The 26,901-nt window shown below is 35.7% G+C and overlaps 1 protein-coding gene across 1 annotated transcript in view; it reads right to left on the reverse strand.

The window, feature by feature from the left end:
* The window catches only part of LOC131681610 (solute carrier organic anion transporter family member 4A1), a 104,517-nt gene that overhangs the window by 41,096 nt on the left and 36,520 nt on the right, over positions 1–26,901 (reverse strand). Inside the window, exon 3 of the mRNA XM_058962504.1 lies at positions 124–473. Within this exon, the coding sequence (XP_058818487.1) occupies positions 124–473 (350 nt within the window). The remainder of the gene's footprint in view (positions 1–123; positions 474–26,901) is intronic.

Raw genomic sequence — 26,901 nt, forward strand, 5'->3', positions numbered from 1 at the left:
GCTTCCGGAATCAAATCTAATGTTTCAATCCATTTGACGGCACTTAATCTTATTAATTAGCCTGTTCTGTGACTAATATGTTTGGCTCAGACATGTAATCAACGACAGTATATACCAACTTACCTCCCGCAGCAGTCGGGCAGCTCTGGCCGCGGTATCATTGATCGAAAGCTCGACGGTCGATGCAACAGCCGAGCACACGTTTTGCTCGGAATTGGCTGCCCGGTATTGCCCCACCAAAAAGTGCGGTAGTGCAAAAACAAACGCTCCTAAGCCCATGACCACCACACCCCAGCCAATCCAGCGTGGTTTAGAAGCTCCCAGCCGGCCGCCAAAGTAGGACACCGGCACCAGACACAGGAACGACGCGATATCGTATCCACTCGCCACTAGTCCAGTCTGTGTTGATCTTAAACCAAAACGCCGCTCGATGGTCGTGATGACAACGTTGATGAAACCATTGACAACCAGTCCTGCGTAGGAGAGGGAAGAGAAGAAAAATACATCAATAAACCGTCGGTTGTTTGGTGTAGGTGAACGGGGTGACGGAAAATAACACCTTATGTGCTAGGGGGTGGAATGTGTGGAATGAAAATATCTAAGAGACTTGCTGTTTGAAGATTCTTGATGGTATTTTTTTGATTCGTACCGTTTATGTGGAATGGCTTCAACGAATGCATTAACAAAGATAACCTTCTATGGTTATCCAACAATGAATCGTTTTGTGTGATTCTGGCGATTTTCTTATTTTGAACTTAAGTTTTATTATAAAGCAGTTTTCTCTCAACTTAAGTGTGCTGAATGTATGATTATAAGGTACACTGCCCACATATGCATAAGACTCCCATATTGAAAAACAGCAAGCCGAGAAAAACGCTGCTCAAGATTTACATTTTTCATTGAGCCTTATGGATGGGACAACCATGTTTGGTATTTTTTCGATATTTTCTAAATAAATCTGGTAATCTAATTTGTGTATTATGATTCATTGGTGATACAGAATACAATCCAACAGATATCTCATTTTCGACAAAAATCCATATGGGACTCTTATGCATATATGGGCAGTACAGTCTAACAATAGATCTCATCTAAAAGGAAAATGTGAAATAACCAACAGGACAGGAATGTAAGAGAAAATTCTTATTACTACTATAACTTCGAAATTTTCATACGATTGACACAAAAAATTAGATATGGTTGCTAACCATGTAATGGTACGGGAAACCGACACGAATTAAAGTGTTGAAACGATTCCCATCGCTACCGAAACCATACTGCTAGGAATCTGGCAGCAATGGTGTTGTTATACATATACGAAAGATGCAATACAATTTTTTTTTCGTCAGATCCCTAAATGGCCGTTCATATACCACGTAAACCGAAAAACCTTGGTTTTTACCCTCCTCCTCCTCCTTCGTGAACAAGCGTGGACAATCCTTGTATCCCTACCCCCATACCCAGTAAAAATCGATTAAACTTAGTCCACAGAATTTTACAGTTTTTTTTTAACTTTTGTCAAAATATCTCTATTGAATAAAATCATGAGCTTTTAAAATGAAATTTAAAATTTTCATGATGACACAAAATGGAATTAACCTATAAATTCTTAAGTTGAAACTTGTGTCAAATTTTTGAATCCAAAAAAGAATTTTCAAATCCAAAAATGAATGTGTACTTTTATAAACAAACTGATTTTTTTTTAACCGGCTACATTTTTTTGCTCCCATTTTATTTAAATAGTCATGCTAAAAATATTGTGTAAAATTTTTGGAGAGGATCTCAAAATACTTTGCAAGATAACATTTAAAAACACAATTTTGCACTAAATGCCCACCATTAGATCTATTCTAATTGAAATATCTCGTAAAATACTTCTAAATTCATTCTGAAATTTTTATACAACCTTCCCAATATAAATAAAAATGTTCTCAAAAAATAAAAAATAATTTATTTTGCCTAATTTAAAAAATAATAAATAGTCTCTAACATTTGCAGAATACGGGTTTTATTCCACGTCAGAATTACAACCAACATTTCTATTTCCTTCCAATTTTTTTCTTGTATTCTTAAGCTGAAAATAATTGACACGTATTTTTTAGCTGAATATGATAGGGTGATGAGTCTATTTTGGCACCATTATGGAAAGGGTCGCACTATTTCTTGAACAACTTCAAAAGAAGCCATATTACCTATAACCTTTCTCAGAATAAAGTATCAGTGTACTGTTTTGTTAAACATCTATATAAAGCTTATTTAGCAGAATTGTCTCAATTTTCAGCATAAATGAAAATAAATGTTCTATTCTGTGCATCTATTCCCAACTCAACGATCCAATTATCGCCTCATGGGTGTGCCAATTTTCACCTCATCGAGAAGCAATGTAGTTGAAACGCAATGCCTCATATTCCATTTGCGTCGATTCTAACTAGGTATCCAGATCATGGACGCCAACACGTGATTTGTTAAACGAATCATTCTGCTTTTTTCAGCCGATCAAAACAAACGTAAACATCACGCACATGAAAGAAACTGTTAGTAGGAGAGCGCCCAGACTTACGCACGCAGGAAATAACCATGCGAAGGTTAACAACTGGAATGACAAGTTTCACTTCACACATTGCTTTCTCCCGATCCGAATTGTATGTGCAGATGAAAATAAAATATCTGCTATCAACAATTAGTTGAATAACTTGAAATAAATTACTTATACCTGACATTGCATTACAATATATTTTCAAGTTCATGTTTTGGTTTGGCCGCACTAGTGATTCTTTTCTGTATGATGCATGCAAAAAATGCGTTTTGAGAGTGGTAGTGTATCGGACATAAATGGCGATAATGTGATAAAGTATTTAACATTATCCTATTATAACACTAGGCATATCCTAGTGTTTTAAGTGAAATAATCGTAAAAAGGATCTCCAGCTAAAATAACGGTATGTATCAGTGCAATGTTTAACCGTTACGTGTCCGACGCGGTACCCGGGTACCTTTTTAGGTTTCAATTAATGAAATTCCCATGTTTTATCCATAGCTGGAAATTGAAACTTTGTGACATCTTAGAACTTCACTGAGTCAAGCTTTTGGGTTAATAATATTGTTCATAGAGTAAGGGGGGTGTTAGGAGGGGCTCCTGAATTTTTTTACTACGTAACAGGCCGAAGTGGGTACCCGGGTACCCACAAAACTGAAATGCCAATAACTAAGGTAATTTCCAACCAGTTTTGATACTTTTAGGTGTTTTGGATTCAAGAACTCATCCACTTTTAGACTTGGTAAAAATGAATCGGGTTACTTCATTCGGTTCCGAGAAATTCGGATTTCCGGAGGCATGTTCCAGTGCTGGGATACTAATTGTGAATTTCAACGGAATACCGGCAATATGGGTATCAAAATTCTTGGAATTGCATCAGTAGACTGTATCTCGTGGTTTTGGAACCATTTTTGTTATTTGAGCCCCGAACGGACATTCCGGAGCAGGTTCCCGTAGGGCCGTGAGTGACTATTTCATTCCAATTCCATTTTTTCAAATTGCCATAGGTTTCCGTAACAATAAAAAATAGACTTCCGAGACAATTTAAAGAGTTTTGATGCTCATATTGCTAGGACATTATTAAAATTTACAAATCATAACCTAGTACTGGAACATTGCTCCGGAAAATCCGGATTACCAAGAATTCAATTTGGTTCGTCTGCTAAAGCCCATTCAACTACCTATTATCAATTTTCATATGAATCTGATAAAATCGGGTCAAAAAGCTGATAAAATCGGGTGCTGATAAAATTGGATCCATTCATCCGGTTCAATTTTACCGATCTAAAAGTGTCCAAATCGGTTACAGGAAGCCATAGTTATGAGCATTTCAATTTGTGGGTACCCGGGTACCCTCGTTGGCCTGTTAAAGGTGTTTTTTTGTTGGACATACAACGGTTAATATATTTGTACCGGAATAACGAGATAGGAAACGGCAAATGCTAGCTCGTAAGTGTTTATTATACTAAGCACCGTTGCGTTCTGTTTTGGTTCACTACGTGAGTGAGGCGGATTAGCAAATATTTCAATAAGGGTAGAGATTAAATTAAAAGTTGGATTTAGAGGATAGTTCTAAATACATATGTGCACAACGAAGAAAGAATATAACTTGAGCTTATCTTTGCACACCTGTATTAGACGAATCGATATTGTCATTATATCATATGCTTGATTCGAAACAAGGGACACGAAATAGGGTCACAATAGGCTCTACTGTCATAATAGGCACATCACACTATTTTTTTCAAGTTACGATCTTTCGAACTTTTCAATTTTCTATAATTGAATATTTTTCAATCACTGATAATTCGGAAACTATTCATGGAATGCATGGAACAATATTGAATAAAAAAATGAAATGGAAGTATATTAAATAATAAAAATTAGGCTAGTTGACCTCATAATCAAATTATTCGTTATAGTTTTTTTTGTTATTTAAGTTATGTATTCTGCAAATGTTAGAAGCAAATGGTTTTTCCAATGCTGAACAGATTTTTTTATATTTTGAGAACAGATTTTTTTTTATATTTCTGCTAGAGCCCATTCAACTACCAATTATCAATTTTCATATGAAGCTGATAAAATCGGGTCAAAAAGCGGATAAAATCGGGGGTAGCTAAAATCGGGGACTGATAAAATCGGGTTTTCACTGTATTTAAAGAAAAATTAGCAAAAAAAAGTTGGGAGTAACTTCAAAAAAATGCAGAATGCATAAGTTATTTAAAAAAAATCGTTGATTTTTCGGTAAGGTCATGCAAAATCACTTTTTTCTATAATTTGTTTCATACATCGAATAGTTTCCGATTGATTGAAAACTCATAACATAAAAAATATGATTTTCAGCCAAAACAAAAAATGTGAATTATTTTTAGCTAAAGAATGCAAGAAAACATTTTGGAAGAAATTAAAATTTCGTTGTAAATCTGACGTGGAATGACCCTTATGTTAAATCTTGTTGGGGTATTGCGGCAAGTATACCGAACAATAGACGTATTTCTTGGTTACGTTGTTAACTGTCATATTGACTGTATATCGCGAGTTGTGTATGCATTTATAATGATTTTTCATGTCATTTTTGTTGAAAGCTTCGAAAACGGTGTCAATCAATTTTCCAACATAGAAGTTTCCTTTGTGGAAATAAGGTTTTAGATCCAAAACATTTTTTCTGTTTAACAAAATCCTTTTCAAATTCGCCAATTAAAATGTTCTAAATTATGTTTACGCTAAAATCAGAAGCTAACATCATAACGATTTTTTTTCTAATTTTATATGGTCTCAATCTCAATGTTTAAGTAATCATGTTTCGAATACAAACAAGAGTGTAATGATCAGATAGCCGGTGCTAGATTATTTATCGGAAAATTGGAAGCTTGGTTTGGTTTGGTTCCTGGAGGCCCTCTTTTGATAATAAGACTGAAGTCGTTTTCGCTCCCTAATCGCTGGAAGTCGTTCTTACTATGATATCCATGAGACACAGACACAAGTCCAGCGTTCACTATAAACATGACAAAACAAGCCTATTCTACTTTGTTTACTGTATTCTCCCCCAATGGATTGGATATTTTGACACTTTTGTTTATTACTTCAAAATAAAAAGTATCACTTTGTCCGGTGAGTGGAGTGATTATTAGTTATACTGGCCATAATCGCAATGTTTTCAATGGGATTCCCTATCTACATCGGACTGATTCTCGTTTATAGGCAGTATAGTAAAGTCTAAAAACTTTTTGTGTAACTCATTTTTGTCCAGGAAAGTTGGACTGTTAATAATCCCACAGTCATATGAGTGATTGCGAATTACGATGTCTGCAAAGTATTCAGCTGTATTACTTTCGAATATCGATAGTATTTTCCCCGTCATTATCCAAAATTCCAAGTGAATTTAATTTAATACAGGTAAACTTCGATATAACGTACATTTCGGTTGAAAAAATGTGCGTTATATCGAAGCATGCACAATGCTCACAGAATTGTTGTTCATGGTACTTTATTTTGAATAATTTTGACAACGCGTAACTAATTTCGAAAATCTAACCTACTTAGTGGTGTGAAACAACTTTTCACATAAGAAAATTATTGTGGTTCCATAACAAAAGATCCTTCAATTATTGTTTTGCTTATATGAATTAAATTATAAACCTGAACTAAAAAACAATTATCATAGTACTATATTGAAAATATTCTTATTCTAACTCCTTTCCTAATTATTAAGTCATTGGTCATCTGAATTTGTAAAGTATAATACTCCCACCGTCTGCGTCTCATCAAACAAAAGTAATTTAAAAACTACAATCTTTAGAATAGACTACAAAGATTTACTTGGTTCAAAAACTTCTGAAAATATTGTTCAGTCCGCTAACCGGTTCCCAAAATATCATAAACCGGTCGTGAAACGTTCACAGTTGTCCGTATAATATGATCTCTCACTCTTATTAATTTGATGTAACACATGATAGGATTCGAAAACAATCTTCGATCCTAGTAATTGGTTTCAGGAGTCTCAGAAATCAGCAGTGAAATTTTGATAAATATCTCTGGATTCCTCGGAGATCGTTAAGGGGACATCATTTCATGCGTCATAGGATAGTAAGCTACAAAAATAATCTTCAGTCCAGGGAACTGATCTCCAAAATATCCTAAATCGGAGTTAAATGGGTCCGCATTACTTTCAATATGATTCGTAGATCATATGGTTGATAGAATTAGATGAGCCACATGTCGAGAATTATACAAAAAAAATCTGCAATCCAAAGAACCGAATTCCGAAGTTTCAGGAAGCGTATGTATCTGATTGTCATCAAGCAGCATTTCACATGCTGTTTTTGTGGCACAGTATGCCATGGAACTTAACCATTGTCATTCGGCCCAGATAATCAGATACCGCAGTCCCGAAGCCAACCAAAAATGATCACATCAATATTATTAATTTTATTTTTTCTTGTTTCCACTTCGAACTTATCATTATTTATCCTGTATTCTTTATTGAGATAAATGGTTGATTTAATAAATTACGATCATACGCAAATGAAACTGGAAAAAAAGTTGCCTTCAATGAAGTAAACATGCTAATAAGAAGCCCAATGAGTACATTATGTATAAGATTTTGTGTAACATATTGAATTCCTAAAATATGGAATATATGCGTAATTAAAGCGTATTATGGCCCTGAAAAATAAATTTAAAAATATAATTGTTATATCGATGAAAAATGTACGCTATATCGAGTGACACTATATCGAGGGTACGTTATATCGAAGATTTGTATAAAATCCATTTATCAGTTTACCTGCAGAGCAAAAGCAAACAATTCCTTCGCTGTACGTTAATATTAGTAAGTCAAACGTTAAATTATACCAATCCCTTTGATGCTTATTGACTTACAAACAGTATAGTAACGGTGCCTCCCGACCATGAAGTAAAGATGATTAAATTACAGTCGAAGAAAGTGTCTTGCTAGTTAATACAATTGGAATTTATATTAAACAAACTCGCGTAACTCCAACGATTGTAAGGTGGAACAGTTACTAAAAGTAAACATAAAGTTAAAGCTTAAAAGCAAGTCTACCATATACATGCGATTCCACCACGTGCGTAGTGCAGCTCTGACAACGTTCAATAAGTTAGCCGAAGCAGGGATAACTAGATATGACAACATCCAAAAAATCATCAAGCACAACAACGGTACAATTAAGTATATATGCAAAAATTACATAATAGAAGTACGACCCGTGTGCTTCAGATCAGAGCAATGAAACTATCATGACGAAATACGAAGAGCTAGCGCTCATTTACGAATGACACTTGAAGAAATGCTTTCCGAAGTATTTTCAACGAACGTCGTGTGATAAGAATCTTTCCTAACTGACCATCTCACCTAGACTCAGATAATGCCTAGGTCAGATCAATGCGTGACAGTTTTGCAATAAGGGGAACTACTGCGGTAAGCTGTTTAGAAATTTTAGGTAGCTGTTAAACAAGTGCATCCACCACAATCAAAGCCAACATACATCAAGATTTGTAATAAGGACAACGAGGGGGGGAGGGTTTGATAAGGATTTCAGCATGAAAAAACCCTTTTTTGCGAAATTTGGGTGAAGCAAATTTATCAAAACTTCTGTACATTATAATGAATCATTTCAATAACATGCTGTAATTTTTCTAGGTAAAAATATCGGCAAATGACCCGGTGACGAAGCTTGTTGTAGAACGTCTCAGGAAAAAAAACATGATTTGCGGTGTTAACTACCATTCAAAAACCGATCTACTTCAAATTTTGCATACAAATTCTATGTTAAAAAACCTATCCTCTAGGATAAGTTCTCAAGAAAACTTTTCAATAAGGGCGGTTGCTATTTGCTATTTTTCACGAAACATTCCGCCATTTTATGAGTAAAAACCCCTTAAATGAAAAATTATCTCGAAAACTCAACGTAGGAGTTAGGCATTTTTACAGAGAATGTGTATGCAAGTTTGAAATAAATCAGTCTTTGAATGGTAGTTAACAACGCAAATCACGTTTTTTCCAGAGACGTTTTACAAAAAGCTTCGTCATCGAGTCGTTTGTCGATACAGGTAAACTTCGATATAACGTACATCTGGGTTTAAAAATTGTACGTTATATCGAATTGTACGATATATCGAAGCATGCAAAATGTTCAAAGAATTGTTGTTCATGGTACTTTATTGTGTAGAATTTTGATAACGTGTAACTAATTTTGAAAACCTAATTTACCTAGTAGTGCGAAACAACTTTTCTAATAAGAAAATTATAGTGGTTCCAGGAAAAAGATGCAACAATCAATTTTTTTTGCTTATATGAATTAAATTTAGTGAAAATATTCTTTTCTTTATTTTGATTACAGAGGTTTTAACCTTAGGGTCATTCGCCTCTTTGTCGGGATAGAGAAATCTCTTTTGAAAAATCTCTAACACAATGTACAGGGTTGGGAATTGAACCCAGGTGAGCTGCGTACAAGGCAATCGATTTACCAACTACGCTATCTCAACCCCCGAAAATATTCTTATTCTGACTCCTTTCCTAATTATTAAGTCATTAGTCATTATTATTCTGTCTGGGCTTCTAAAGTGGTTTTTTTTAATATTCCCACCGTCTGTGCCTCATGAAATAAAAGCAATTTATGAATTTTAATCATTAGAATAGAGTATAAAGATCCACTTGTATCCACGATTCAAGAATTTCTGAAGATATTTCAGTCCGTTAATCGGTTTCCTAAATACCCCAAACCGATCGTAAAGCGTGCACAGTTGCCGTGTAACTACAAATAAGATCTCTCACTCTTTTTGTGGTACAGTATGCCGTGGAACTTAAATATTGCCATTCGGCCCAGAGAATAAGATTCCGCAGTTCCGAAACTAACCAACAATGGTCACACAAATATTATCAATTTTAGTTTTCAGTTAGAACTTACTGATCTTGGATAATTTATTGAGATAAATGATTGGTTTTAATAAATTACGATCATACGCAAATGAAATTGAAAAAATCGCTCTCGCAACCTTCAATGAAGTAGCCAATTCCTAAAATGCTCATTAGAAGCCCAATTAGTACGTTTTAAGATTGCGTGTAACGTATTGAATTCCTAAAATATGGAATACATGCGTAATTGAAGAGAAATTTGGACCTAAAAAATAAATTAAAAAATATGTACGTTATATCGAGGAAAAATGTACGTTATATCGAGTGACGCTATATCGAGGGTACATTATATCGAGGGTACGTTGTATCGAAGATTACCTGTATTTTTGCATAGAAAAATTACAGCATGTTATTGAAATGAAACATTAAAATGTACAGAAGTTTTGATCAATTCGCTTCACCCAAATTTCTAAAAAAAAATCGCAAAAAAGCGCAAACTTTTGAGACTAAGGGTTAAGCATTTTGTTTCCGCCACTTTATAATATGGTGAATTATTGTGCTAGAAAAATATTAAATATTTTCCACTTTTTTCAGTTGTGATGTAAAAACTGCATTAGAATCAAGCTTATACATGGCAATCATCCATAATTTACGAAAGTTAAACGACCAATGCCTAAAATGCTGTATTAAACATGCTAGCCGCATTTCAGTTAAAGAACTTCGAAAGTATACATACTATTTCAACGCAAGCTACAAAAATGGGTGCAAATTTGCTATGAATTGTTAATCCCTCTGTCCTACTAGATTAGAACTGCTCGTAATCGCATATCAGTCCCGCTTTGTACTGGGGATGTTATCTACATGTGCTTGACTTACAACTTATATCCAGAAGTAGGATTCAACAAATTAGTTTACCACACCGGCCGTGGAAATCACTACAAATAACCGTATGTGGCCCAATGGTGTACGATGCTGTTACCAAGGGACCATTTGCTTAATTGGCTCACACAACTGGCGCATGACGCTGATTAATTCATATTCCCCTACTTGCACGCTGCTATATTGAGGCAGGTTATAATATAATACTAACATAGCTAATGCTAGCTTCTAAACATTAGCCTAGGTCCAGGCAAAATAAAGCTAAAATTTAGCGCTGGCAACCAGTCAACAAGGGTATACAGTGGAATCGCCATCGTGAACAAATGATCTACAATACCGAAAATTAGCAGATATCAACCAAAACGCATCGATACGATAGAAATCAATCACTATTTAAAAGATCTCTTAAGGGGGAATAAAGATTTCAGCGTAAAAAAACACACATTCGCGATTTTTTAGAAATTTTGGTGAAGTGAATCGATCGAAACTTTTGCACATTATGCTGCATCATTTTAATAACATTCTGCAAGTTTTCCATGCAAAAATATTGACAAGCGAATTTGTGACGTAGAATGTCTCTGGGAAAACACAATTTGCGGTGTTAAGTGCCATTCAAAAACAACTTAACCGATTTATTTCAAACTTTGTATACGCATTCTATGTAAAAAATACGCACTCTTTTTACGTTAGGAAATATATGCATATAACATTGAGGTACACCCCAATACGACACGACTCTAATTAATTTCTACATAACGTCAGCTTTATACCTGCGACTGGACTGCTACTAGGATTACCACCTCTGGTGAGGTTTTTACCCCGAGATTTTTACTGACATGCGATAGATAGGCTTCAAGAGAAACATGAGTAAACTCTGAAACCAGACAGAAATTTGAATCAAAGCGATCGTTCGACATTTTAGAGTATTTTAAACGATTTTCATTACATACTGAGTTGAAAAGAAACAAGTTTATTTCATTGCATCCATTCATAACTCTTCAGATTATCAATTTAGCACTGGTTGGAAAATTACCAAATTGACTCATCTTGACCATTGAGTGCTTTGTTTTTGTAAAGAATAATGCGTACCACTTGTCTGTATCGTTCACATGAAGTTGTAGATTGTTCGCGCCTGAGAACAATTTTGTCGGTTTAATAAGCATCAACTATTCTCGCTGTGGAGGATAAGCCAAACGAATGCCAAAGCAATGTGGGAAGCACACTGCGGTATTTCCCGGAATTCTTAGCGGAGTGCAAAGAATCCGGTTATTTGTCATCACAGTTGCTAGGGAAGTTCCAACAAAGGGGCACAGCTCTCCTCTTTTGAAAACAGACACTACAGGAGCAATTCACCGGAAGAACTCGATAGAAATTCAGTACTGTAAAAGTAAAAATTATCCGTCGTCTCATTAGAACCCTAACTGCTACAGTCACTTTCATCCGATCTAATGTCAATGATTCACAAGGAAATCGTTTCCCAATTTTTTGGTCGAGGGAAGCTGTTCTATAGTAGGATGTATCTTATCAATAGAATTACAAACTTACCCGCAAAAAATATTGTCTGAATCATGTGTTAGAAGAACACAATGGCCCAATTTCCAACCGTGAGGTCATCTTGAAGTGACAGGTCACAAAAATAAACGTCGGCAATCGTTTCCAATTTCGTCGTTTGCAAGGGATGAATGGGGTGCAAAAGTTCTTTTCAAAGCATATGCTCTTTCACGATGCAACTTGTCCGTGATTGCGGTTTCAGAACCCTGACATGAATGGAGTGCTGATGGAAGTAGAAGAAAGTGTACAGAAAAAATAACTGGAATTGAATATTTGATTGCTGCATAAAGGGATTGGCATGTGTGGTTAAAGTAGTTTTACTCGGCTGGCAACGCTCCCGTACATCAACCCCTCTGTGTAATGTAGACAGAATGTCGTCCTTATTATTGTGCTTAGTTCTGCACTTGGCAAATGAAGTGTTGGCAATCGGAGATTATATTACTTGTTTTGGAAAAATAAGCAGTTATCATATAACCAACCCTCCATCGCAAACTTGATGTAAACAACGCATCGTATTGCCATAATTTCATACTTTCAATACCCCAAAGAGCATAATAATTATTGTTCTTGCTTTCTACTTGCCCTATTCATGTTACCTTACGTCTTGTAGTACTACTCATCTCCTTGAGAGGGTTGTTTAATGGATCTACCGAAAACATGAATGGATCTGAAGCAAACCCATATTCTTATAGCGCGTGTTGTTGTCAGAGCATAAACAAACTCTGTACGTTGCATCTATCTTAGACACGTGACCATAAAAAAATCGAAAATATATCATTTATATTTTGATCACTTCTTTCAGCAAGCAGAAGCGGTGAACATATTCGCACATCAGAATAGTTTTATTTCTACTCTTTCGGAATAGAATTCTTCTATCGTTTCAATACAATAGTCCTATTCCCAAAATTTCTGCTGGGATAGTTAGTGCGAATAACGTTAATAGTAATATAGTGATTTCGTTCACTAAATCACCATATTTTTGCACCATCTGATCGAGAATATGTGCAGCTGCTTTGTATTTAATTTAGTAAAATATACGACTACTATAAACAACGAAAATAATGGATTTTGTGAAAACAGTATTTATCTGTGCCATGATTGGTCCATGATATTCCACTGGAGCGCGAACAACAACTATTTTATATCTACGAGCGGTGGTTCACAAATATTAAATAGTTCGTTTGCCGATAATCCAGTTCGCATTTTGTTATCAGTTCGAAATAACATCTGCTGTCTATCAACCCATAAACATATATCGGCACTTTTCACGCGACAAGTACAATACATAAAACATTGAATCATCATTTTACAATAAGGCTTGCCAATATTCTGTACTAATCTGTTCTTTTCCACAGCACTCGGTAAATGTACCGTACAGACAATAAATTCTGATGTACTACAAACCACCGTTCGTATTTCGTAAGTTGGTGTCAAAAAAAACCAAATATGTCGGTATACACGCTCGAAATAAATCTTACTGCCTCGCGAACAACCAATCAACGGCCCTTTCCGGGCCACCAATAACTTTATTTTTTAATTGGCCGTTGTTGAGTTAGTGCGGACTAAGTGACATTGTATTGACTTTGAGAGAAACGAGTTTAAAGTTTGAATCGCAGCATATATCTGCATATACTTAATGTAGGGAATCGTCCAACAGAGAAGAGGTGATAGATATAACTCTCTGCTTTGACGGTATTAGTGCAAGTAAAACTGTAAAAATGTCACTTTTCGATTGCGCTGAAGATCGTCACGTGTGTCCCTTTCCAGCCCTCCTAACTTTTTCATCCACAGTTTCAGTAAGTTTGACTTAAAGTAAGTTTGACTTAAAGTATGGTATTGTTTGGTCCTCTCCAGTTTACGAATAAAGCTGTAGCTGGCTGCAACGGAAATTTGAGGAGATAAGTGGGAGGGCAGGGGACTTCCGTTTTATTGTGCAACCATACAGCTTTCACCAGAATAAGGTATTCCTTTACATCCCATAGAATCCCAAGGAATGTTTAAAGAGTTCTAATGTTTTGATGAGGCTAGATTTCCATAGCCTTATTCGCGGGCAGTTTGCTAGGAAGTTCTGAGGACCAACTTGATTACAGAGAAAATAATCATACTACTTCCCCAATCCTTTCCATCAGGAAATGATGAAAAGACAAATCATGGCAAGGCACAAATCTCCGATCAACATGAGGAACGTGCCATTTGAGCCAGTCAGTATTGATTCCTGATAAACAGCTTTTCCGGATGATTGTAGACAAGCTGTCTGATTCTCACTTTTAATGGTGACTAAATGACTAAAGACCATACAGAGGCTGAAATGTTCCATTATAAAACCTATGGTTTCACGAAAAAAAAACTTTTAAAAAGTTGCTCTGCACCCCCGGCGGATTATTTTGATGTTGGTTGCAAATGAAAGGAGAAAGTCCATTATTTCATATCCAGAAGTTTGAGAGGTTCTAATTTTTTTACATAAAGTTGTTTGAAAAAGTGTTTTCAAACACATCATTTCGGGAAATTAGTGCAGAGTACCCCCTCCGAGAATGCAGATATCACATTTCCCGTTTAAAATTAGAGCGAATAAACATGTTGGTGGATTTGTAATTTAGTAGACCACATTTCAGTTTGATACCTGCATTTAACTTGTTTTTTTTTAAACCGCGTCTATCAGTGAGATGCGACATTTCGTACACATATGACTGTTGGATCAATCATTAGTTTGCAGAACTCATGCGAAGTAGGTACTCAACTAGAGGTGGAATGAACATAGTTTCTATTCCTGCTCGAATAACACTTTGAATAAACTAAGTAGAAAATGAGTAAAACTAACGTAATTAAAAATAAAAGGACGCAAAAGAGCAAAAAAAGTTATCAAAAACACAAATTGTGCAGAATTATTAACACAAATAAAATTAATAAAATAAACAAATCAAATTGGTCCAGCTCTTTGAATGGAATATTAGAAAATTTTAAAGAAAAGTTACAAAATTGATCAAATAAGTTAAATGGAGTCAAATTAACAAATTGGATGATACGAATAAAAAAAATGACTGAACAGAATTAACAAAAATAATCAAATAATAAAACTGAATAAAATATATAAACCGGAAAAATCAATTGAATGAAAAAGATGAAAATCAACAAAATTAACAAAATTAATTCGAATAATAAAATTATAAAAATTGAAAAAACTAATAAAATGAATAAAATAATTAGATGAATTGAATAAAATAAATAAAAAAACTATTTAAATGGATAGAATGAATAAAATTGAATAACATGGATAAAACTAACAAAATCAATAACATAAATAGAATTAATGAAACAAAACAATTAATGAAATCAATATGTGAAATACACAGACAGGTAAACTAAAAGTGGCAAAGTCATTAAAAACATCACCCTAGTGAGAAATTTTGGTTTTTACCAAAATTTCCTCCTTAGGGTGAAATATAGCATAGTGATTAAAAACAGGCTTTAAATCTTACGGGCTAATCTTTTGTCTCCTGCTGGTAGGGGTCGCATTTGGGTAGAGTTTCTACGAATCGCGTCTACCAACATGTCTCACGGCAAAAAAATACTTGTCCCTTTTTTACCATGAGAACCTACGGTGAACAAAATGAATGAAAATAACACTGAATGAAATAAATGATTAAAATGAAATGAAATTTAAAATTAGTCCAATATTCAAAACGAAAAAAACCTATGAATTTAATAAACTATAAAAAATGATTACATGATATGAAATTTGGAACAAACATTCTTATGGAATTATATATAAAGTTAAGGCAAAAAAATCGAATGGAAATTTATTGCATATTCTGAAAGTGCATATTTTTGAAAATATCTGTGCGAAATTTCATCCAGATCGGATTTCAGATTTCAAACTACAGCCGTTCGCAGTGCGCTGGTTCCATTCACGAATGAAGTTAACAGAAAACTTTGAATGCGATTATCTCGGAATGGAGTTTCTTAGACAGCACCGTTACGGTGAACGTGATATATCAAAAACCACTCAATCGATTTTCATTTTTTTAAATTGTTCGTATTTACATTCTCGTGTACTTGAATAGTTCATTTTTCATCCAAAAATTGAGTCTTTGCAATGATTTTTGTTTAAAATTTTGAGCACTACAAATTTCATTGTAAAAAAATTTTGTTTGGGAAACCAAACAATAATTTACTTACTTTTTTTAATTTCAGTTGAGCGGTTCGTCTGGGAGAGTGTTCACCACAAGCCTCAGCGAAAAAAATACGCCACGGGAATCGGCCACAACTCCGCAAATTTTCAATAGTTTTTGTAACACATCTTGTTTTTATTTTCTTCGATAGTACTACCAACAAATTGTCTTTCGCTTTTTCAAACAAAACATGCATAAAACCCTTTAAAAAACCCAACTATATAATAACTATATATAACCCTTTAAATAAAGTAAAACAATAAAACAATTTAGATGAATTTGAGAACCATTGTTTCAGAATGCTCTGGATTGTTTGTGAAAATCCCATTATTTGAAGAATAACTACTTAATACACAAAGCATTTTTCAGTATTTCCATTCTTTTCTGCTATCATATTTTCGTTGTCGTTCTCCTTTTCTTGACGGCGTCGTTTAAGATTATTTGGCTTTATTGATGGACCTTAATTAGTTTTCAGGATTCTGGAACATTCTACGTGTTTTGGAATTCAAAAGTATATTTCGGTCATAGATTTCTGAAAAAATGGGTATGTTTAATACAAATAGGTGACTAAAAGTATTTTGTCTCATATCCTTGCGTAAAAAGTATTTTTTTTTATATTGATATTTCGTATGAAATGTCTAGGAGTATTTCAATGTCGATCACACAAAAGCCGTACATCAAGTCGATTACAATGCAGTCTCTTTCCAGTTATCTTTATAGCTTTCGTATTATTTCGTTTGGAATCCTCGTTCCGGAGATATGGCCTATAAATACCAGTACCATGAAAAAGAAATGGTTCAAACTATAGGAATAAGTAATTAAATTCTTGGAAAATCAAGTGGCCATCGAAAGTGTCCTTGAGCTTGCTTGAGCTTGTGCGACCACCCCTGGCTGCTACTCCGTTATCGATCTGGACTAGCTGAAGTTTCACAGGAAATCAGTAGATAATTATGCTTGGGAGTAGCGAAACATCTTTCAATGTGCAACTCCTGGAAATCCTAACGTGCGCACCCCACAAGTATCACGGAAGGAGGATATTTTCGTTAGTAAGTATAGAAGTTGGATTCTACTTCTTCTTTACCGACATCAGAGAGGTGTCTCCACTATCTGGACTAGATATCGATCCATCAACTCATTGGACCGGGGACCAACGGCTTTACTTCTCTTACGAAGGAAGACGTGACCACAGATTTTTTGACCTCAGAAAAATCTCAACGACCTCGGCTGGAATTGAACCCAGGCTAACTGGAATGAGTGGTGGCCACGCTTACTACTCAACCACCGCACAGTGGTTCCATTCCTTAAGGGAGGCGGTCATAAATCTATTCAATGCAAATTTTGATACAAAACTACATTTCTATACTAAATTTGGGTAGCTGAATTCAAATTTCGCAATGAAAAATCGATTATATCCACCTAACAGTGTGATATGGCGTTTCTTATTACATGAAGGTTCACATTAGTTTTTTTTGTTCCAGAATTTTTTTAGTATCGAATAGTACAAGTTGTGCTGCGCTGGTTTAAAAAATGAATAGTTATTCATTGAAAGTTCTCTAAATTGTTGCTTTTGCACCTGAACTCAAATATTATGATATCGTTTTCGGTGAGCATAATATCTCGTCACTCACAACTCACAGACCAATCTGCATATGTTGTTCGTAATTATTATAGCAAGATAACGAAAGAATTTTAAATAAATCGTGTATTTTTTCCTTTAAAATTATGATTTTCGTGAAAAAAATTATGTTTGCCTACATTAAACTTTATCCCATAATAAAAAAAACCTCCCTTAGAATACCAGCTATTTTAAAATGAAGAAACGAGAAATAGTTTACGATTTCAAGTTTATTCATAAATATTAATCGCATTGGGCTTTTTCAACGCACTTGAGAACGTAATTGTAATACGAATTGGAGTGAGACATTTGCCTCGTACATTGAATATTCTGTAGCGACATGTGTTTCAAAGAGAAGTGTCAAATAAAATAATAAAGTTCTAATGATTCGATTAATAGATTTTTTTTAGGAATAGTAATGAATGTATATAGTTTTGATATCAGTAGTAATTATTAACGTAATATAATTTGACAACGTGATATAAAATTTTTCTTCTTGCATTATCTCGTTAACCCTATATAAGGCCCAAAGTTTGGCTATTAATGGATGTTATATTAATAGAAACACGGTTCTCTCACTTATTTTAGAATATATTTACATTTATTTCGTAATCAAAACTGTTTTGAAAATATACTGCTACCGCCTGTTAGAAAACATCAGTCTTTGTAATGTTTGATGTTTTTCCAACGAGATTAGTGCAAATATAAAGACATATCGAGCTGGATCAGAAATTCAAAAAGAAATTAAGGCGGGTTTACTGGTTTTTACCTGATTAACAGTAAATGACCCCTGGATTCTGAGGATAAGTTGAAAAATGAGACCACAGATTCCAGACGTTCATTTATTCATTTTACATTTTTCTTTGCAATTTTTGCCACTTATAAGCCAAATTTTCGGATTAAAAATAGTTGTTTTTGCAAATTTGCATCACCAACTTATAGGGTCTAGAGTATTTTTTCAAAATCGAGCTAATTTTATTGTCCAAAAGGAAATCGCCGTATTTTTGCCTTTCTCAATAGAAAGGTATTGCAATTGCTCTGAAAACCGACTTTTTAACGGAGGCCCGGAGGGCCGTGTGACATATACCATTCGATTCAGTTCGTCGAGTTCGGCAAATGTCTGTGTGTGTGTATGTATGTGTGTGTGTATGTATGTGTGTGTATGTGCGTCTGTGTGTGTGTACGCGAACACAATCTCACTCACTTTTCTCAGAGATGGATGAACCGATTTTTACAAACTTAGTCCCAAATGAAAGGTGCAACGTTCCCATAGGCTGCTATTGAATTTCTAATGGATCCGACTTCCGGTTCCGGAATTACAGGGTGATGAGTACGATCACGCAGAAAACGTCGATTTTAAGAAATTCTGCAATGAATGTATAATGGTGAAAATTTTTCCAAAATGTGACCACAACTGCTTCGATTTGTAGTACTAGGTCATTAACAGCCATTCAAAGTCTCTTTGGTCACATTGGCCACCATCATCGGTTCCGGAAGCCCCGGCGGAAGTATCCAAATTCAGAGTAACAGTCACATCGGTTTCTCGGAGATGGCTAGACCGATTCGACTAAACTTGACCTCAAATGAAAGGTATTGCGTCCCCGTAAGTGGCTATTAAATTTTATCCCCAACCGACTTCCGGTTCCGGAGTTACGGGTTGTGGCGTGCGATCACATAGCAAATTGTGATTCAAACCGATACCCCGATGGAAGCAAAAAAGGTAAAAATTTCGCTAAAATGTCTCTCAAATAACTTAACTTTGCTGTTCTAGGTCACCGACGGCCAAACAAACTTTCGTTGACTACATTGACCACCATAGACGGTTCCAGAAGTGCCCGGGAAAAGCGGCCATCTTTCATAACTAGCAAACTCATATCAGTTTCTCGAAAATGGTTGGGCCGATTTTCACAAACTTAGTCCCAAATGATAGCTATATTATCCCCACAGATGTCTGTAAAATTTCGCACGGATCGCTTGTATGGTTCCGGAAATATAGACTGAACGGTCCGGTCACACATGAAATTCCCGTATAAGCCGGAACTCAAAATTTTTTTTCAAAGGGGGGACCCCATGAAATTTCAGAAATCGAATTCGTATTTTTGATGCCAAACATCTTTAAAATGCATGAAACGTCGAGATTTTATGTTATCACGAATTTTTTTTTTTTTTGGAAATCGACTTTTTGGGACTTTGCCGATTTTGCACCTTTTTGCCTTTCTCAATAGAAAGGTATTGCAATTGCTCTGAAAACCGACTTTTTAACGGAGGCCCGGAGGGCCGAGTGACATATACCATTCGATTCAGTTCGTCGAGTTCGGCAAATGTCTGTGTGTGTATGTATGTGTGTGTGTATGTGCGTCTGTGTGTGTGTACGCGAACACAATCTCACTCACTTTTCTCAGAGATGGATGAACCGATTTTTACAAACTTAGTCCCAAATGAAAGGTGCAACGTTCCCATAGGCTGCTATTGAATTTCTAATGGATCCGACTTCCGGTTCCGGAATTACAGGGTGATGAGTACGATCACGCAGAAAACGTCGATTTTAAGAAATTCTGCAATAATGGTGAAAATTTTTCCAAAATGTGACCACAACTGCTTCGATTTGTAGTACTAGGTCATTAACAGCCATTCAAAGTCTCTTTGGTCACATTGGCCACCATCATCGGTTCCGGAAGCCCCGGCGGAAGTATCCAAATTCAGAGTAACAGTCACATCGGTTTCTCGGAGATGGCTAGACCGATTCGACTAAACTTGACCTCAAATGAAAGGTATTGCGTCCCCGTAAATGGCTATTAAATTTTATCCCCAACCGACTTCCGGTTCCGGAGTTACGGGTTGTGGCGTGCGATCACATAGCAAATTGTGATTCAAACCGATACCCCGATGGAAGCAAAAAAGGTAAAAATTTCGCTAAAATGTCTCTCAAATAACTTAACTTTGCAGTTCTAGGTCACCGACGGCCAAACAAACTTTCGTTGACTACATTGACCACCATAGACGGTTCCGGAAGTGCCCGGGAAAAGCGGCCATCTTTCATAACTAGCAAACTCATATCAGTTTCTCGGAAATGGTTGGGCCGATTTTCACAAACTTAGTCCCAAATGATAGCTATATTATCCCCACAGATGTCTGTAACATTTCGCACGGACCGCTTGTATGGTTCCGGAAATATAGACTGAACGGTCCGGTCACACATGAAATTCCCATATAAGCCGGAACTCAAAATTTTTTTCAAAGGGGGGACCCCATGAAATTTCAGAAATCGAATTCGTATTTTTGATGCCAAACATCTTTAAAATGCATGAAACGTCGAGATTTTATGTTATCACGAATTTTTTTTTTTTTGGAAATCGACTTTTTGGGACTTTGCCGATTTTGCACCTTTTTGCCTTTCTCAATAGAAAGGTATTGCAATTGCTCTGAAAACCGACTTTTTAACGGAGGCCCGGAGGGCCGTGTGACATATACCATTCGATTCAGTTCGTCGAGTTCGGCAAATGTCTGTGTGTGTGTATGTATGTGTGTGTGTATGTATGTGTGTGTGTATGTGCGTCTGTGTGTGTGTACGCGAACACAATCTCACTCACTTTTCTCAGAGATGGATGAACCGATTTTTACAAACTTAGTCCCAAATGAAAGGTGCAACGTTCCCATAGGCTGCTATTGAATTTCTAATGGATCCGACTTCCGGTTCCGGAATTACAGGGTGATGAGTACGATCACGCAGAAAACGTCGATTTTAAGAAATTCTGCAATGAATGTATAATGGTGAAAATTTTTCCAAAATGTGACCACAACTGCTTCGATTTGTAGTACTAGGTCATTAACAGCCATTCAAAGTCTCTTTGGTCACATTGGCCACCATCATCGGTTCCGGAAGCCCCGGCGGAAGTATCCAAATTCAGAGTAACAGTCACATCGGTTTCTCGGAGATGGCTAGACCGATTCGACTAAACTTGACCTCAAATGAAAGGTATTGCGTCCCCGTAAGTGGCTATTAAATTTTATCCCCAACCGACTTCCGGTTCCGGAGTTACGGGTTGTGGCGTGCGATCACATAGCAAATTGTGATTCAAACCGATACCCCGATGGAAGCAAAAAAGGTAAAAATTTCGCTAAAATGTCTCTCAAATAACTTAACTTTGCAGTTCTAGGTCACCGACGGCCAAACAAACTTTCGTTGACTACATTGACCACCATAGACGGTTCCAGAAGTGCCCGGGAAAAGCGGCCATCTTTCATAACTAGCAAACTCATATCAGTTTCTCGAAAATGGTTGGGCCGATTTTCACAAACTTAGTCCCAAATTAAAGCTATATTATCCCCACAGATGTCTGTAAAATTTCGCACGGATCGCTTGTATGGTTCCGGAAATATAGACTGAACGGTCCGGTCACACATGAAATTCCCGTATAAGCCGGAACTCAAAATTTTTTTTCAAAGGGGGGACCCCATGAAATTTCAGAAATCGAATTCGTATTTTTGATGCCAAACATCTTTAAAATGCATGAAACGTCGAGATTTAATGTTATCTCGAAAAAATTTTTTTTATAAAAATCGACTTTTTGGGACTGCCGATTTCGCACCTTTTTTCAGTTCAATATTACCGTGGCTGTTTTTTCTTTTTCAAAATTTTAGAACTCGAATAATGATTTATTTTCCTGTATATAGTTGTCATGTGATGTATGATAATAAAATGTAATATATGCATTTAAAAGTTTTTAATGAGTATAAACAACGCACACATTCTCGTGATTCATGATTGAGAAAGGCACAATTGCACCGCTAGGTGGATTAAAATAGGTTTTTTCAAAAACTCTTCACCAATCTGACACTACTGTATCTCAACAAAAAGTAATAAGAAGAGTTGCCAGACTCTTAACAAGTAGATTTCAGAAGATTGGAACACTTCTCGCTTCATATTCCTGCGGTTTGAACGAAACGAAAAGGTGGCAACATAGTTGCCACTGCCTTATAAAGGGTTAAACATATACAACCTCTTAGATTCTCTAGGCAGTCTGGGCGCAGATATGCGCAACTGAATCCTAGTTTAAGTGGAACTGGGCAGCCTAACGACCATTTCGAAAAGAAGTTCGGGAAGGATATCGAGGGACAAAGTTAGTTAAAGTCATATTGAAAATTTTTAGGTTAGTTTTTCTATTACATATTCAAATAAACACATTTTTCTGCTCTCCTTACACTCCAAAAACCGAAATTTATCATTCAATACACAGCTAATGGTAGCGTTGTCTGAAAAAATAAAAATGTTAAAAATTACAGATCGACAAAAACCTTTTTCTGGCGAGCAATTGATTATCAATATTATTTACATTATCGGTAAATAATGAACCACCCTATGCATTCTTCTATATACTAAGAAAATCAGTTCATTTTTGACAAAATTCATCATGAAACTATGCAATATACATCGAGAACGATGTAATCGCAAGATAAAAACACGCCTTTGCCGAAACATTTTTTTGTATTATTGGACTATGGGGGGACCACTGTGCACCGGCACCGTCAAGTGGTTATCGAAAGTGCCCTTGGTTATACAAACTGCTTTTAAGGCTAGGGTGATCATACGTCTTGGTATCCCAGGACATGTCCTGGATTTTCACTGACTGTCCTAGTTTCCTGGGAAGTCGAGAGAAACGCTTGATTTGTTCTGGTTTTGTCCTGTAACCCTAAAATATTTTTCTTTATCGAGTCTGCGCTTTATTCTCCCAGGTTCAGAGCGCAGTTACAACCGCAACCATAATAACAACGTAAACTCACAAAACTTTATACACTCGAATCTCTCAATGGTGCCTCTGATGTCTTCTTTAATCTCTCAACTTTCTTCTTTTACGTGGAAATTGAACTGAAAAAGAACGAGGCGTTCGTATGTGCATAGTATATAAAGGAGTTGTAGTCCATGTTCAAGGAAATTTGGCAGCCGAACAAATCGAAAAAATTCCAGTTGTAGACCAAACTCTGGCCGCTATCAGTGTCGATGAAACAATGATTTCCAGAGCTTCTTCCCGGCTTAAATCGTCTTTAAATCCGGGACACGAAGAATGCATTTTGGTGTCTCTGAGAAGACAAATTGACGTTTTCGTGACTTTGCGCTTGAGTTCTTTTTCTAGTGCTATTTTTTCGTCTTGCTGGAAATCCGCGAAAATCGTTCTCAGTCATAAAAAGAAAAATGGCGAAACATCAATAACTATAGTGGAATAACCAAGAAGCTAAGACAAGTATTTGCGGTCAAATCAGTGCTTTTTAACTGGCTTTTCCAACCTTCAATAACTTATACCATGATTTGTTCACGGAAAAAACATTTTAGATCAATTAATAGTGCCAGGTACTTTATAAACATGATGTTTTTCTATTTCTATAAAATTCGAACGTGTTTGAGAGAACTAATGATAGGGATCAAGAACACCCAGTGTTACAGGGATCAAAGATAACTGTTGTAATGAGGTGAACCAAATTTTATTTTTTTTGTATATGCTGTTAAACTTTTTATTTAAAAAACGTGTTTTTTCTAGACAAAAACCCTTAGAAAGTAATCGTACATGAAAATATATATAAATAATTAGTTTGACGATCTCATATAACCGTTCAAAAAATTGTAAAAAGTTCTTCAAGATGGATTTAAACACATTTTCTAAAATATTACACAACTTTTCCAAACCAAACGTGTATTAACATCAGATTTGTTTTTTAAACATCATAAGCGACCAAATATTACTATTTTGAGATATGGCCAGGGAATCAAATATCCCCAAGGATCAAGTGTCCTCACTCTCCCCTACTTATTTTTACATCAAGAATGACGCAGCTACTTGGTACCATTGATTTTTCTGCTTTACTTCAATGAAGTGTATTTAGTGCTGATAACTCTTCGCCGGTCCTGCACAGATGATTTTAAGATATTTCGTTTTATGTAGCAAGAACTGTGTGTCCGAAAAAGAGCTCTCACCGAGCGAATGCCTATAAAAGACTTTTTGACTGAGCTATGCCTGCACACTCAATTAGACTCGGTAATTTCCCAACAGCTATGTAGTCAGCAAATTTGGAAACTGATATCGCAGTAAAGTGAGATTATTTTGCTAATTTTCGGTGAAATATTTTCCTAGTCTCATCACTCAAACGTTACTTTTGCTGAGATCTCAGCAAAAAATAATGTTTGCTGAATCTCAGCTGTTGAGATTTCGGCAAAAGATGCAAAAAAGCTGAGATTCAGCAGAAAAAAAGTGTGCCAGACCCCAGAACTATTTTACTGCCGATGATATGCCTGCCAGAACCTAGAACTTTTTAACTACCGAAAGCTTGGGGAGAAAGCAGAATCGATTAAGAGGTGATGGGGCAGGTAGTGTCCTTTGGATTGTCCTGGTTCTTTATTCGCTTGATATAGGCACCCTATTTAATGCTTGAGCATTTTTGTAATACAAATTTAAATTTTTGCGAATAAATACATTTTAGTTACATTGATCATAAAAAATCATAGGAAGAAATATATGTACAACGGCCTGAAAATGGTGAAATTCTTTTGTTGAGCGTAACTCGAATGCAATGCCTCAATTGTCACACTACCATTTGAGCCAATACGTTAAACGAAGATGGCAGTTGCTGCTTCAACCAACGGCATCGTGTGAATATGACGATAATAAACACAGGGAGAAAATGGGATCTTTACTTTAAAAAGTATCATGTGTGTTTTAATTTTTCATTAGAAGTCATGGATTCAAAAAGACTGTTGCTCTCGGCGATGCCACGAGCACAATATGAACGTGAACTATATGAAAAAGGTTTAACGTCACTACTAGGAGGCTTATATGACGATCTGTGTATTCATATATCAATAAACATCAAACTCTGGGTTGATCGCAATGCCTAATGCAAGGGTAAAATAACTTTGGAAAATGTTTTCTTTTTATCATTGTGGTAAACTTACCTATTAATTTTTGAAAAATAGTTTATTCATTATTGAGTAAGTTCGCAAAACGTTTTCAGAAGAGTTCCTTGAATCACTTAGATGTGTTTTCATATACCGATGTTCAAAATCGGTTTAGTTTTGCCCTTAAAACAGCACTAAACCAATATTCTTTATGCACCACTCTCATTTTCAGCTATTGAAAATATGGTATGCGAATAATAAAAATATAAATTGTTTAATATCTCAGCCGTTCGTGAACAGATATTGACAATCTATAGGTTGTTTGAAGGGTATTTTTATACGCTTTCTCTTTTTATGGACTTAGTGTGACTAAGTAGCTTTGTTCGAATGTTATTTCCTTAAAACATGTTGTATTTGGGCAAAATCCCCCATATCTCACAAAGTAAACAACGTATCGAATAACAAAAATAGCCTCTAATAGTAACGTTCATTTATTTTATTTGACACTAGCTTCGTGAGAATTGGTTCAGCCATTGCTGAGATAATTACATGACGTTAGTGTACATACACACAGACAATGTCCCAATTTGCCGAGCTGAGTCGATTGGTATATGAGACTCGACCCTCCTGGCTTCGGAAAAAGTTTTCAAAGTTTGAGCGAATCCTATACATTTGTTTTGTAAGAAATGTAAAAATAGACAAAAATATTTGAAAACCAACCTGCTTATTGATGAATATGTAAAAATGAAGATCTCCAATCCAACAGAAAATATAATCAAGCTTTAATTTTACAATAAATCAACTTTGTAAATCGTAATATTTCCACCTCTCCGTAGCGTTATTTTAATTATTTCTCTCCTTCTTATGGTGATGGTCGTTCATTTGTGCCATCGTAGATAATATTCGATTAGAAGTAGCGATGGGTTTATAAATTCGGTTTCTGGATGGCACTCACTATCACAATGTGCATCTTGACTAGTGTTCTTGAGTGCATTCTGCATTTATCCCGTAAATATCTAGCCACTGTGCGCAAAGTACTTCACATGTTTCACAGTTACAAAGTTCCTAACATTAAAAAAAGAAGTTCATTGCCTGCTTATGTTCAACTTGTCTCACTCATTTATATCCCACAAATTAGAACCACATGATATACCTGAATACAAACTCTACCGATTACCATTTTGCGGCCTCAATCCTACTTTTGAAACAGAACTATTATGACATGAGACGAATGCACAAACAGCCCGGAGCCACTTGACGATACAAGCTGTTGCTGCAATCGAAAAGCTTACCCGAAGACATTCTGTCTAAATGGTACGGTATTTTCCTAGCTTGTCTGCCACAGGGTGAATCGACTATAGAATGTTGTACGCTCACTTTTACTCCTAA

The sequence above is a fragment of the Topomyia yanbarensis genome, chromosome 2, assembly GCF_030247195.1.
Source record: "Topomyia yanbarensis strain Yona2022 chromosome 2, ASM3024719v1, whole genome shotgun sequence".
NCBI lineage: Eukaryota > Metazoa > Arthropoda > Insecta > Diptera > Culicidae > Topomyia > Topomyia yanbarensis.